We start from the raw sequence: 14,836 nt of genomic DNA, 5'->3' as shown, positions 1-14,836 counted from the left end.
CTCAGGTACACCAACTTTCTGATCAGAAACTCTGACTATCAGGGAACATGTCTACAATGTGAGGGTAAAAAAATACTTTACAATTTTTCAAGTCAAATTAACAATAAATTGATGTGAAACTTTGCCTATAAATTGACAAAAAATTTTTTCTAGTCAACTCTTGAAGTGAATTTGCATTCTAATTCGGGTAGTAAGTTAACGTCAAATTGTTTAGCAAGTTGTATATACCGTAATAGCACAGTTTGCTTTAGCAAAAGTTTACTTACAAAAGTTTCCTTGAATTTTTCGTCAAATTTCCGTCAACTTCGGACTTTCCCGTTTTTTACGACAATTTGTATGCAACTTGCTATTCAATTTGACGTAAATTTACTATCCGAATTAGAATGAAAACTTACTTCAAAAGTTGACTAGAAAAAATCTGTCGTCAATTTTCAGGCAAAATGTATGTCCATTTATTGATAATTTGACTCGAAAAATTGTGAAGTATTTTTTTACCCTCAAATTGTAGACATTTTTATGTATAAATTTTCTTACCTTCTGAACTGGTAGGAAAAAACATTACCGACTTTTTTTTAGTAAAAAGTTACCTCTAAATTGAAGAAAAATTGACCGCAAATTTTTCTTTTCAACTTTTGTTGTGAAATTGTCAGCAAATTTGGACAGCAAATTTCAGATAATTTTAATATTAAATTACTGTCAATTTCAAGCTACAGTGACTGTTAGGGTAAGTTGTCGTCAAAAACGGAATTCCGAAGTTAACGAAAATTTGACGAAAAATTCAAAGAAACTTTTGTAAGTAAACTTTTGCTAAAGCAAACTGTGCTATCAGGGCAAATGAGGAGAGGTGTCGTGATTTTATCCTAATGAATGAGAGTATTGGAAACTGAAAAACTGGGTCACGCAGTCTGGTGGTAAAAAATCAAACTAATTATAGCTTACACAGTCAAGTAAATGCACAGTCAATGCATGCTGCTAACATCATCAATAAATTTTATACAAAAAATTATTAAGTAACGCAAATTGAAATAGAGGTTGGAATTTTTAGAGAACGTAAAAAGTCAAAAGGAAATTTTATTAGGAAATTTTTTTGATAATTTGGAAAAATTTAGTAAATTAAATGCGTGGAAGAAGTTATTAAAAATAACGAAAATTACTCCTGAAGGGTCGGCAGTACTAAATGAATTTTCAAATTTTACTTTTCTAATTACGCCCTGGTTAAAAATACTGATTGAAAAGAATTGAGAAGCGATCACTCCATTCAAACTGTATATTTATATATACAAATAAAAGAATTGAAATTATTGAAAAGAATTCGAATTTCATCATTTTTAATTCTTTTCAATCAATATTTTTAAACAGGGCGTTTTGAATAATTGCGTCACTCAAAACTTCTGTAATAACAATTGATTAATAAATTAAAAGAAAAGTAAAATTTAAAAATTCGTTTAGTACGGCTCAGCCTTATATGAAAGTTTGCTCTTTGCATTTTAAAAAAACCGATTATATATTACCAGATATTTTTATAAAGTTTAACCTAAAACTGAAAAGATTATTTTTGTTTTTTCAAGTAAAAAAATATGAATTATGCTTAATAATGTTTTCATTATTCTGTAATTTTTTAGATTTCCGTATTAATTTCATGGGGTTTTCTTTCACATAAGACATTTGTACACAAAGCGCGGTAACTACGATCACCTATTTATCACTTTTTTCGCGGTTTATCCCATATTTAATTAAATAAATGATAAGTAAATTCGGTCGGGATCATGTATATTCTTTTATTTTGGATTTTTACCCTCTCAAAATGATACGTCTATGAAATTTAATAACATTTTATTTAATTACCCTAATGTCACATGGGTTACGCATTTAAAAGTGTAAGCTACTGTCCGACATGTTTTTTAAGCCACGCCTCCGTGACAGTTTTCAATACTAGATACCAGCGACATCAGATAGATTGTGATTTGTGATGGATAGAGGTACCTTTTTATGGAAACAGACTAATGTTCGAGGTGTATAGGGTCCGGTACGTCAACAGTCTAAGGGGATCTGTATAACAACCGAAAGCATCCGAAGGGAGTTCTCCCAATGTATCAACTATACATCCGAAACGATTTCGACTGGTCTTATAAATATAAATATTTTTAAAATAAATATACAGCATTTATGACGAGAAGCACGTGGAGTAATGTCACTTCTTCTGAATTTGCACTTGGATTAAACTTGAATAAACGAAAATTAAGTAAATAAAAACTCAGTTAACCAAAATCTGGTAAGTATGATATTTTAATAATCTGGATTATGTACTTACGTCTGCTTTTTTTTCTTGTAAATGTTGCGAAGGTTTTTTTGAAAATTTTTTCGACATTACACTTACAGTAAATTTGGTCTGCCGAATATCGATCTTTTTAACTAATATATTTCCAATAAGTGAGAACATTTAATTTATTTCTAAATTTCCTTTCGTGTCGTTGTTTTTTTATTTTCTATACAAGGAAGCTAAACTGTTAACCTGAAAACCTCAAGTGTCAAAACTAATAATAATACTGTGTCTACCAACTTTGTAATTTTTACCAAAGTATATGCCGCCCAAATTTAAAGTTATATTTCAAATGCTATTTTCAGATCAAAATGCCAAAAAAATTTGTGGGTGAAAACAGTAAAGCGGTTGTAGCTAGAGCAAGGAAAGCCGCTGTCAAAGAAGCTGAAAATTTAAAAAAAGTTCAAGAAGCTGAAGACAAAGCTTGGGAAGATGATGATAAGCAACTGTTGAAAAAAAAACAGAAACAGGTAACAGTTTTTAATTTTAAAATTTAAAAATATGGTTGTGAGTGTCCGTTATTTTCGAAATTGATTTTTATTTTCTGAATGAATACCATCCTCTAACTCATGTACATCAAAATTAAACTACCAGCAAAGAACTGAACTTTTCGGCATCAATTAACCTCTTCTAAACTATTATGCTTTTTCCATTCAAATAACGTTGAATTTTCTGATTTTTCTTTCCTAGATAATTGCGGCAATTAATGTCATTAATTCTGTATTTACAATATAATATCCCTTGAACCGTAGGTGATGGTATTACTATTATAGAATATTAAACAATTGGTTTAAGGTAAATTTTTTCGCTTCAATTCTTCATTTTACAACATTTTTGTATAAATTTATAATTTTCGTTTATTCTCAACTTCTTTCTGCTTAAGAATCCGATAATTATTAGTTGATGCTTCTAAAAAAGAATTGCGAGCAAAAACAACAAATTTTCAAAATTTTCTTGACATTATTCGGTTTTTAATTTTTTGAAGTTTCTTTTTATTTTCGCTTTTCAAATAAGTTTATTCCTTGCTTACTGTTCTACTAAAGTCATTTTTGAAATCAAGATTTTTAATTTAGTAAATTATCAATTTTTACATTTTTTTGTGTAAATCAAATTTATACTATTTCAAAATGAACTTTCGGTTTACTGAATTTTGCTTGCAGATGCAATTATTTTTTGAAAAATCGAGAAAAAATCGATATTTTTGAACTATTTATATTCATATATTTTATCATTTCAAAGCTCAAAAAAAGAAATCCAACTCGTGTGGTATTGATCCTTACTTTTTAAACAATTAATTATCTATTATTTATGTTCCTGGAATAGAGAATAAGAAATATATATCATAGGTTGGTTCGAAAAAAATAAAAAATTTTTGTTTTTGCTTTTACCCCCTGAAACGTTAGTGGTTGCCGAGAAAAACATCTTCCAAAAAGACGGGCTCTCTAGCTCAACTCTAAGAGGTCTCTATTTTAATTTCAATTTCCCATCTAATTATCATGTAAATTTTTTTTTTTTTTTTTTTTTTTCTCATTAAAAATTTAATCATTCGTAAATTACTGAATGTTTCTTAAATTTATGCATAGGTCTTTAAGGCTGGGCCGTACCTAGCGAAATCCTGGATTTAAGAATTCTAATTATTTATTAAATAATTATCATAACAGCAATTTTATTAGCTTCCGACTAATAGCAGAAGACGAACTTCCTCGGAAGATTTTCATCATCCGAGTCCGATAAATATTCAAAAAGTAATTAGAATTCTTAAATTCAGGATTTCGTTAGGTGTGGCCTACCCTTAAAGTTGATTCTTCAAGCTTTCTAAAACCCTATGACAAGTCATAATTATCATGATTGAAACGCCAATTGAAGCTATCTGAAAAGTATCGAATTTTTTATTTCAAAACGAAATTATTAATTCAAAATTTTTTTTTTTCGTGAAATTTAATCATATTAATCTACATATCTTTAGATGCGTATCAATAGATATTGAATATAGAATGAAAATAAGACAAACATTTATGTCATCAAGATGACGATTTCGTCACAATTATTATAAAATAAATTTTTCGTCACTATAAAAATTATATACCCTGATCTCTGATAGCCACCTTAACCGTAAGTTAACTTCGAGATACTGTCGTATTATAATCTACTATATTCTAAAGCCAACTTGAAGGAAAGTGTTGGAGAGCAAACATTTATCTTTAAGTTGACAGTAAATAGTCTGTAACTTGAATTCAATTTGACTACAAGTGTTATTGTCAGACAATGACGTTGAGTTGATTGAGAGTTTCACTTCAAATAGACAGCAAGTTTTTCTATCAAATTACATTCAGATGATGGCAGTTACCTGAAATGTTGGAAAATCCAAAAGTGCACACCTCAATCGCTCACTTTATTTTTAATCATTACTTTTATTATATAATATTAATGTATTTTTTTTTTATTATGAACTTTTATTCAACTTACAAATTATCAATTTGATTTTCTATTTCTTATTTTCAGTTTAATATTTTTTTTAAATATTCCGCCTTTTGTCTTAGATGTCATTTTTTTTCAAACATATTAATACGCTAGTGCTGCCACCAGTAGTTGATAGAGAGAAATAATGAAAAAAATAATAACAACAGTAAAAATAGCAGCTAAATTTTTCACGAATAATCACTTTTACATTGTTAATTAATTACAACTAAACTAAAAGGATTCATATAGTAATTTTCATAAGGGTTCTTGTGATAAAAAATACAAAGACAATAAAAAAAAAGTTAGGCCGGTTAATGGTGTCTATCGAGAGTTATCGTGCTTACGAAGATTCATACGTAACAATTGACAGCACTAGTTTCTAGGATTAAAATAATTAATTTGAAATCAATGAATCAACAAATCGACTCAACGTTGGGTTTAAATTATTCCTCAATAAATTATTTGCATGCGAGTACACAATTTAATAATTTTTTGTGCTATGAAAAGGGTGTAGAAATGTTTTTGTATGAGAAAAATTGTCAACGAGGAAGAACCGTCAGTAAAGCACCCCTAGCGCTTTCGCGCTTGAGGTGTGCAATAGCCAAGTTGGCGAGAAACTAGCGTCAAACTGACAGTTGCAACTAGACGCCAAGTTGGCCGAAAAAGTTGTTATTTCCAAAGTTAATAGAGACTTTCTGAGAAAGTTGATGGTAAAAGTTGAAAATCCAATAAGTTAACAGTCTCTTCCTGAGAAAGTTGGTGGCCGAAAGTTGGCAATTCATAAGTTGACGGATAGTGGCCTTCAATTTTCTCAGAAACCTGCCTTCAAATTGCGGCTCTTCACTGACACCAACTTTCTCTGAAAGTTGGCGGTAACCTGTAGCCAAAAGCTGCAAAAGCTAGAGTTGTCAACAACTTGTCGTCAAGTTGATCGCAAACTAATGAATACCAACTTCTTGACGAGCAACTTGTGCTATCAGGGTAGAGTGCTTCTATTACGGTACCCTGATAGCCACACTTTAAAGATAATTGATCAGCAAATTCTGCAGTGAAACATCTACGGCTAACTTAACGACAAGTTTCTGGCAAGCTTTGGCTGGATAATAGACTTGCGTGCAAGTTGATGCAAATCTACTGTCGTCATCTGAATGTAATTTGACCGAAAATCTTGCCGCCAATTTGAAGTGAAACTTTCAATCAACTTAACGTCATTGTATGACAGTAACACTTGTAGTCAAATTGAATTCAAGTTCACAGACAATTTACTGTCAACTTAAAGGTAACTACTTGCCCTCCAACCCTTTTCTTTTAATTGTCTTCAGAATAAGGCAGTAGCTTGAAATTAGCTTGTACTTAAGGTGGCTATCAGGGTAGTTACCCATCAAGATTTACGTTACCGACGGTTGAATTTCTGTTCACGTTAGTAATGTGAATTGTCCACCCTGAAAGCCAAGTTGGCCGCAACTTGTCGACAACCTACTGCCACAACCTGTCGCCAAGTTGGTTGTAAAAGTTGACATTCCCATAAGTTGACAGCAACTTTCTGAGAAACTTGTCGAAAACTTTTAACTCGTGTAACTGTTACCGACAACTTGACTACAAGTTGCTCAGAATCTTGGTGACAGCCCTGATAGCACGAGTTGCTCGTCAAAAAGTTAGTATTCATTAGTTTGCGACTACCCTAATAGCACAGTTTGCTTGAGCAAAAGTTTGCTGTACAAATGTTTCGTTAAATTTTTTGTCAAATTTCCGTCAACTTCGGATTTTTCCTTTTTTTACTACAATTTGTATGTAACTTGCTATTGAATTTGACGTAAATTTACTGCCCGAATTATAATGCAAATTCACTTCAAAAGTTGACAAGAAACAAGTTGTCGTTACTTTTCAGGCAAATTTGATGTCAATTTATCGTTAATTTGATTTGAAAATTTGTTGAGTATATTTTTACCCTCAAATTGTAGACAATTTCATGTATAAATTTGCTTACCTTCTGAAATGGTAAGAATGAACATTACTGACTGTTTTTTTTTTTTGTAAAAGTTTACCTTTAAATTGAAGAAAAATCAACCGCAAATTTTTATTTTCAACTTTTGCTGTGAAATTGTCTGCAAACTCGGGCAGCAGATTTCAGGTAATTTCAACATCAAATTACCGTCAATTTCAATGCAAAGTGGCTATTAGGGTAACTTGAAGACAAGTTGTCGACAACTCTAGCTTTTGCAACTTTTGGCTACAGGTTACTGCCAACTTTCTGGGAAAGTTGGCGCCCTTGAAGAGCCGCAATTCGAAGGCAGGTTTCTTAGAAAATTGAAGGCAACTTTCCGTCAACTCATGAATTGCCAACTTTCGGCCACCAACTTTCTCAGAAAGAGACCGTCAACTTATTGGATTTTCATCTTTTGCTACCAACTTTCTCAGAAGTGTCTATCAACTTTGGAAATAACAACTTTTTCGGCCAACTTGGCGTCTAGTTGCAGCTGTCAGTTTGACGCCAGTTTCTCACCAACTTGGCTATCAGGGAGATTGTGGCAGTAGATTGTCGCCAAGTTTCGTCGCAACTCAGGTACGTCAACTTTCTGATCCGAAACTCTGGCTATCAGGGCACACTCTGCTCCACAAGTTCTGCAGTGAAATATTTTCGGCTAACTTAACGACAAGTTTCTGGCAAGACTTGCCTGAATAATTTTTGCGTGCAAGTTGATGCAAATCAACTGCCGTCATCTGAATGTAATTTGACAGAAAAACTTGCCGTCAATTTGAAGTGAAATTTTTAATCAACTTAACGTCATTGTTTGACAGTGACACTTGTAGTCAAATTGAATTCAAGTTTACAGACAATTTACTGTCAACTTAAAGGTAACTGCTTGCTCGCCAACACTTTTCTTTAAGTTGACTTCAGGATACGGCTGTAGCTTAAAGTTAACTTGCGGTTTAGACGGCTATCAGGGAGTATAAAGGTTTTCAATGAAAAATTGTTGTATATGTAATCAACTTTCAATTCACTTGAGTATCATTTACAAGAATGCTCAAGGCATGCACTTTTAGATTTTCCAAACTTTTTGTAATATTTTGCTGAATCATGTAACCATCTTAAACAATTTTAGTAGAAATTTCTAACTTAAATTTCATAATATTCAAGATAAATGAAAAAAAATGTCTTTTTTCATATTTCTTAAATATTTCAGAATCCATTCGATTAAGGAATGAATCAGGGTCTGAAGCGTGAAAAAAAAAAAAAAACACTTTAATTGGAATTTTTTTCAACTACTTAATTAGAGTAAATTAATTTAAACCTTTTGTCATTGTTAAGTGTCATTTCAAGTACCTTCCCTGAAATTTTCACGCGTAAATATCCGCAAACAAGCCGTCGACAAAGCTTTCCTAAGAACGTCTTTGAAAAAAGACAATTTGCGGTAATCACTGTATCTCAGCTAAAAATTATCTGAAGTCGAGTACCCTTAAAATTTAGTTAAAGTATCATCAAATCCTCCCCCCAACTATCTCTGATAATTTTTGTTTCCATTTTTACATTTTAGGTGGTCGAAACCCTTCCGATGTAAAAAAAAAAAAATCTCACTTATCGTTGGGAGGAGGTATTATATATGTAGAAAGTATGTACCAAGTTAGAAATAAATCGGTCACGTAGTTTTTAAATGGCAGTGATCATGGACTTTGAAAAAGTATAGTTTTGAGAATAACGCCATTGAAGTTTTAGAAGAAAAAAGTGGAAATTTTTTTTTCTTTTTTTTTCAATTTAAGGGAGGAGGGGGCGAGAATTCCCCCTGGGGCAAGAAGGCCTCCTTGAAAACTTGATCAAAAAAAATTTTTTTTTTAACTTAGGGGAGAGTGAGGCAAGGGTTGCTCTGATTGACTTGAATTTTTGGAAATATATTCTGAAATATTTAACTATAAGAAAATAAAAATTAAAAAAATCAATTTGTCAAAGGTGCGAGACCCTGACCCCCTCTTAAATAAATTCAAATTTTTCCGAAATTTAAGTTTAAACAGGCTCTTTCGAATACCGCAAGAACCGTCTAGATCGCTTAATTTAATAAAAATTTGAAAAATCCAAAAGTGCACGACTCATAATGCTCATTTATTATGAAATAATAATAAAAAATGGCGAGAAACACGAATAAATTTAAAATATATACAATTTTCATTCATTAAAATTTGTTGTTGTTTTTGTTTTTTTTTTATTATATTAGTATTTTTTTAATAATTATAAAAGAACTTACTCAAAATATTTCGATTAATAACAAAAAAAATATATGTGAATTAAAAAAAAAATTTTTTTAAATTGAATTGAAAAAATTCAGGCTTACCAATTAGCAATAATAAAAATAAAAAAAACAGCTGTACTAAGACGGTAATGCGCAAGCGCCCCTGGTGGAATAAATGTACGTATAGATATATCACCATCCATGTTAATTTTCACATGTATACATATATATATATATATGGGGCATTCCACGCCAAATCAACCACTTTTGAATTCGACCCCTTTAATTTGGCTGAAAATTTTTTCTCTTTTTCTACCCTATCAAAAACGTTTCTCATAATTTTTTCAAATTTTTTCACCCAACCGAAAAAAAGTTATAAATTTTTGAAAAAAAAAGGCTTTTTTTGGTTTAAATAGCTATAACTTTTTCAAAATTCGAATGATTGGAACGTTTTTTTTTTTCAAAATTTTTGTTTTTAAATGTACTTTTTGAAAAAAAATACAAAAAAAATATTGCAACCTATTTTCATTGTTTTTTTGTAGATTTTTAGAAAAAATCAAAAATTTTTCGATGTTTACCATTTTTGATTAAAAATTTTTTTTTTTTATATGAAACTTTGACATTTTCTGCAGATCCTCAAATTTTTTCAGAGTGATGTTTTTTCGATTTATATTTTTTTTTTCCAATTGAAAAAAAAAATTATTTACAACTAGCCTTATTTCTCATAACACCATGCTTAAAATTTTTGAGAGTGCTCAAAAAATTTTCAAATTTGGAAAAAAAAATAAAAACAATAAATTTAAATGGTAATGTTCGAAATAATTTGAATTTTGTTCGAAAAATCAAGTTTAAAAATAGAAGGACCTTCTGAATAATTTTTGTGTATTTTTTTCTGAAAACTACATTTAGAAACGAAGAAAATGAAAAAAAAAAGTTTTCGTTTTGGCCATTTTTTGACAGATGCTGGCAATTAAAAAAAAAATTCTTTTAACCATAAAACAATGAGTGTAGAAGGAATTTTTTTGAATTGCCAGCATTTGTCCAAAAATGGCCCAAACGAAAACTTTTTTTTTTCATTTTCTTCATTTTTAAATGTAGTTTTCAGAAAAAAATACACAAAAATTATTCAGAAGGTCCTTCTATTTTTAAACTTGATTTTTCGAACAAAATTCAAATTATTTCGAACATTACCATTTAAATTTATTGTTTTTATTTTTTTTTCCAAATTTGAAAATTTTTTGAGCACTCTCAAAAATTTTAAGCATGGTGTTATGAGAAATAAGGCTAGTTGTAAATAATTTTTTTTTTCAATTGGAAAAAAAAAATATAAATCGAAAAAACATCACTCTGAAAAAATTTGAGGATCTGCAGAAAATGTCAAAGTTTCATATAAAAAAAAAAAATTTTAAATCAAAAATGGTAAACATCGAAAAATTTTTGATTTTTTCTAAAAATCTACAAAAAAACAATGAAAATAGGTTGCAATAATTTTTTTTTTTTTTTTTTTTCAAAAAGTACATTTAAAAACAAAAATTTTGAAAAAAAAAACGTTCCAATTAGTCGAATTTTGAAAAAGTTATAGCTATTTAAAATAAAAAAAAGCCATTTTTTTCAAAAATTTATAACTTTTTTTCGGTTGGGTGAAAAAATTTGAAAAAATTATGGGAAACGTTTTTGATAGGGTAGAAAAAGAGAAAAAATTTTCAGCCAAATTTAAGGGGTCGAATTCAAAAGTGGTTGATTTGGCGTGGAATGCCCCAAATATAGCCTTTTTTTATTTTATTATTTGTAATTAAACGGCACTGAGTTACCTAGCCATTCGCAATAGGAGACCTATAAATCTTTCAAAGAATTTAAAAAAAAAAAATTTGATTCAATCACTGGATTTTTTCGCAAGTTACAATGTATGCGAGTTTCCGACTTGACGGACAGGAAATTTTTTTAAACTATTTTCATGTTTTTTCCGTTTCTATTGAACTAAATAAATTTTTGAAAAGTATGGAATTAATCTCCATTAAATTATCTTCAAAATAGTATGCAAAATATCTTAATTCCGTGAACTAACAAAAGTATAATAAATGAAATAGTTGCCGAAGTGAGGTGAAAAAAATTTTTCGATCGTAAAGCACACTCTGATGCTTCGCATCATGAGTCGTGCAAAAGATATGAGTGATTTACACCCCCCCCCCTCACACACGCACACACACATCTCCTTGAAAATGTCAGATTAGCATCTTTGGACCTTCAAAGCCGACATTTGATGAAAACTCGATTTTTGAAAATCAGAGTGAAAACAATAACTTATATATATCCCGACTAGAAATTTCAGTTAGGCTTGACGAAAGACAAATTTGGACCGAACAAATCTTTCCGGAATACGACAAGCCTGATTCGGACCTTATTCCGGCCTCATAATAAAAACCAAAATACGGCAAGCAAAATTTAGACCTTTCAGTGAATCTTTGAAATTTCTGACTAAAATCGGATTGGGATGAACGAAGGCGTGCTAAAATTAGGTATGCCAAATTTGGCTATTATTAGGAAAGTCTTCGTCATTGCCTAAGTTAGGTATATCTTTGGAATTCCTGGCTGGTACCAAATAATATTTTAATACCAAAACTAAACTTAGGAGCCACAATCGGTAGAGTAGCGTAGTAGTTTGAGCGTCGATCTTTCGTGCGTACGGTCCCGGGTTCGAACCCCACAACATCGGTCATTAAGAAGTTTCGCGTTTTTCCTTGAATTAAAAATTTCTAATTTGATTGGAAAATAAGTAATATTAAATTGGAATGTTTGATGATACACTGCTTTGCAAAAATAATTTTAAACGATAAAAAAAAAATTTTTTTTCTTTTTTTTTTTCAATTTAGTTATACAAAATTATATCATCACAGTCATACATGACCATATGTTGCTAATTTCTATGTATAATCATTTTTCACAGATACACGGTTTTTCGGGGCGACTTCGGTTTCTGAATTCGTGCCGAATTCAGCTTTCCTAATTATGCAGGGTTTCGGACGTGCGTTATTTTAGTGATGCGAGCCTTATGTGGTTCCTTCATTTGGCGCGAACTCGGAATGCGGTATGCCTAATCTGGAGCTAATAAACTACGAACCGAAATTTCTAGTCGGGTATATTACCGAGTTTTTAGCGGGATGTTAGTAAAAATTTTCCTTTTAACTTCCCGTTAAGAAAATCGATTATTTCCAAAAATTTGAGAAGCTATTGTTTTGACCCCGATTTCTAAAAATGTCGTCGTTTTGAGGTCCTATAAAAGCTATTCTGACCGTTTTCAGGATGATGTCTGAGTGTGTGTGTATGTATGTGTGTCTTGAAGAGCTCGAAAACAGTGGGAAGTTTTGGGGCTGATCTGCAGGGCCAACCGGTGCCCAGATTTTTTTTTTAGAGAGATTCGGAAATTTCTCAGGGACGACTTGGTGAATCAATTCCAAAATCTAATTAGCTGTAGAACTTAATAACACGCGTTGATTGCCGCAAAAACCATTCCAATCGGTTCATTCGTTTGAAAAATATCGTCCTAGAAAGTATCGGTGAAAAATTTTTTTTTAACTTCCCTCTAAGAAAATTGAAAATTTTCAAAAATTCGGGAAGTTATTGATTTCGGTCCGATTTGCAAAAACCGAATTTCTATCAGATTTTGTCGTTTTGAGGTTCTATCTAGGAAGCTATCCTGACTAATTTCACGATGATGTCCGAGTGTATGTGTGTGTTTACGTACGGACGTATGTTTGTAAATATTCATAACTCTTGAACCGATTTCGATCTTTGAGGTGTCATTTGACGCGGCTTGTTAATATCTTGAAGCTGTAAAAATTTGAGCTTAATCGGTAGGGTGCGTTCGGAGATATTTCAAAAATAAAATTTTTTCAAAAATGTTTTATTTGGATAACTTTTATTTTGCTCGATGGATTGATTCCAAAATCTAATCAGGTCTAAAACTTTATAAGCCGCGTCGAATGCTACTTCTACCATCGAAATCGGTTCATTCGTTCAAGAGAAACCGTTGACGAAAGAATTCAAAAAAAAATTTTTTTTGGTTTTTTTGAAATTTCTCAAAAACGACTCAATAAATCAATTTAAAAATTTAATCAGCTTTAGAACTTGATAAAACACGTCGATTGCCGCCTCAACCATCAAAATCGGTTAATTCGTTCTAGAGATATCATGGGAGAAAGAAATGCTAAAAAATGGTTTTTTTTTAAGACAATGGCATACAAAAGTATTATCGAGCTCGAAAATGTATTTACAATAATGTTTTCGAGCTCAACGAGTTCGAAAACAGCGGGAAGTTTTGGGGCTGGCCCGCAGGGTTAACCTATAGACCGATTTTTTTTTTAATAGTTCTGGATTGATACGTTCGATCATTGTTAAAATTGAAAAGATATTGTTAGAGGTAGAAACGTTAACAAACGATTGTTTTCGAATATCTTTTAGAATGATAAAATGCGTTGATAGCCGTATTCAACTTCGAAAGCAGTTGATTCGTTCGAAAGATGTTGATGCCGAAAAATTAAAAAAATAACAATTTTCCCTAGACACAGTGTACTAAACGTTTCAAAAATTATACCAGATCCTTGCCTTCACGGTCTCTTAATTACTGCATAATTTATAACAATCGGTTCGTTAGTTTAGATTCTGTCGTCAACAAAACATTAAAGAAAGTACTGTTCTCGAAACTTTTCGGATATTTCAAATTTCGAGGTTATGATCTAATTTAACACTTCTTTCACTTTTTATCAGAATTATTTACATTTAGTTCTGCCCAAATCTATAAGTTTTTTCTAAAATAATCGCACACGAAAATTGAAAGATTCATGTTATTAACTACTTAAGATTTTTTTAATTTTTGTAGTTCAATGCAATTCATAACTTTTTTTGAGCTTAAAGAGCTCGAAAATTTATTCACAATAATGTTTTCGAGCTCTAGGAGTTTGGAAACAGCGGGAAGTTTTGGGGCTAACTCGCCGGGTCAACTGTTGTTCAGTTTTTATTTAACGCTTTGATTCAGAAAATATTTCAAAAAAAATTGGAGAGGCAAGTGTAAATAGTATATAATTTGGCGTGGAATCCCCTATTTACACACACTCGAACATAATTTTATAAATAGTCAAAATAGTACATTTCCATTTCGAAGTGTTGATATTTATTGAGAACTTGATTTTCGGCGATCAGTTTGGAATCAATAGCTTTCCTTCGGATATTTTTGTTTTTGAGCAAAAAGTTGACAAAAAATTACATAATACTTATTTTGCATATATTTACAAAATTTAGGAAGAGATGGAAAAGAAGCGACTGCAACAACTTGAAAAAAAAGCTGAGGCCAAAGCTCTTCTAGAAAAAGAGTTAGCTGCTATAAAAATTGGAGGCAAACAACTTAATTCAAAAATAACTAGAGCAGAAATCATGTCAGAAACCGAAAAGCGAAATCAAGTTGCGCTAAAGAAAAAGGAAGTAGAAAAACCAATTGAAGAAAACCTTAATAGGATCGTTTTAGAAGGAGAATCAGCTCATGGAATAGACGAAGCTCTTTCATTATTAAGGTTATTAATTTTTTTTCTAATTTTTTTTTTTTTTTTTTTTTTTTTATAATTTAAAAGTTCACCGACTTATTCATATTTTTTTGCAGTATGAAAGATCCAGAAATCGATCGTCATCCAGAAAGACGAATGAAAGCGGCTTATGCTAGTTTTGAAGAACAGATGATGCCAATAATTAAAGAACAAAATCCGACGTTAAGACTTAGTCAACTAAAACAAATATTGAAAAAAGAATGGATGAAATCACCAGAAAATCCACTTAATCAAAGGTT

General features: G+C 30.9%; 2 protein-coding genes across 2 annotated transcripts in view; one reads left to right on the top strand and one right to left on the bottom strand.

Moving 5' to 3' along the window:
• The window catches only part of LOC130664428 (UPF0235 protein C15orf40 homolog), a 69,571-nt gene extending 67,028 nt beyond the window's left edge, over window positions 1-2,543 (bottom strand). The window contains exon 1 of the mRNA XM_057464290.1: window positions 2,312-2,543. Within this exon, the coding sequence (XP_057320273.1) occupies window positions 2,312-2,440 (129 nt within the window). The 5' untranslated portion in view covers window positions 2,441-2,543. The remainder of the gene's footprint in view (window positions 1-2,311) is intronic.
• The window catches only part of LOC130664425 (uncharacterized), a 94,109-nt gene continuing 81,271 nt past the window's right edge, over window positions 1,999-14,836 (top strand). The window contains exons 1-4 of the mRNA XM_057464286.1: window positions 1,999-2,272; window positions 2,626-2,790; window positions 14,299-14,567; window positions 14,654-14,833. Coding sequence (XP_057320269.1) covers window positions 2,632-2,790; window positions 14,299-14,567; window positions 14,654-14,833 — 608 coding nt within the window. The 5' untranslated portion in view covers window positions 1,999-2,272; window positions 2,626-2,631. The remainder of the gene's footprint in view (window positions 2,273-2,625; window positions 2,791-14,298; window positions 14,568-14,653; window positions 14,834-14,836) is intronic.

This window comes from Microplitis mediator, chromosome 3 (genome assembly GCF_029852145.1).
Source record: "Microplitis mediator isolate UGA2020A chromosome 3, iyMicMedi2.1, whole genome shotgun sequence".
NCBI lineage: Eukaryota > Metazoa > Arthropoda > Insecta > Hymenoptera > Braconidae > Microplitis > Microplitis mediator.
Note: the sequence above shows the minus strand (reverse complement) of the source record. Positions and strands in the feature narration are given on the sequence as shown.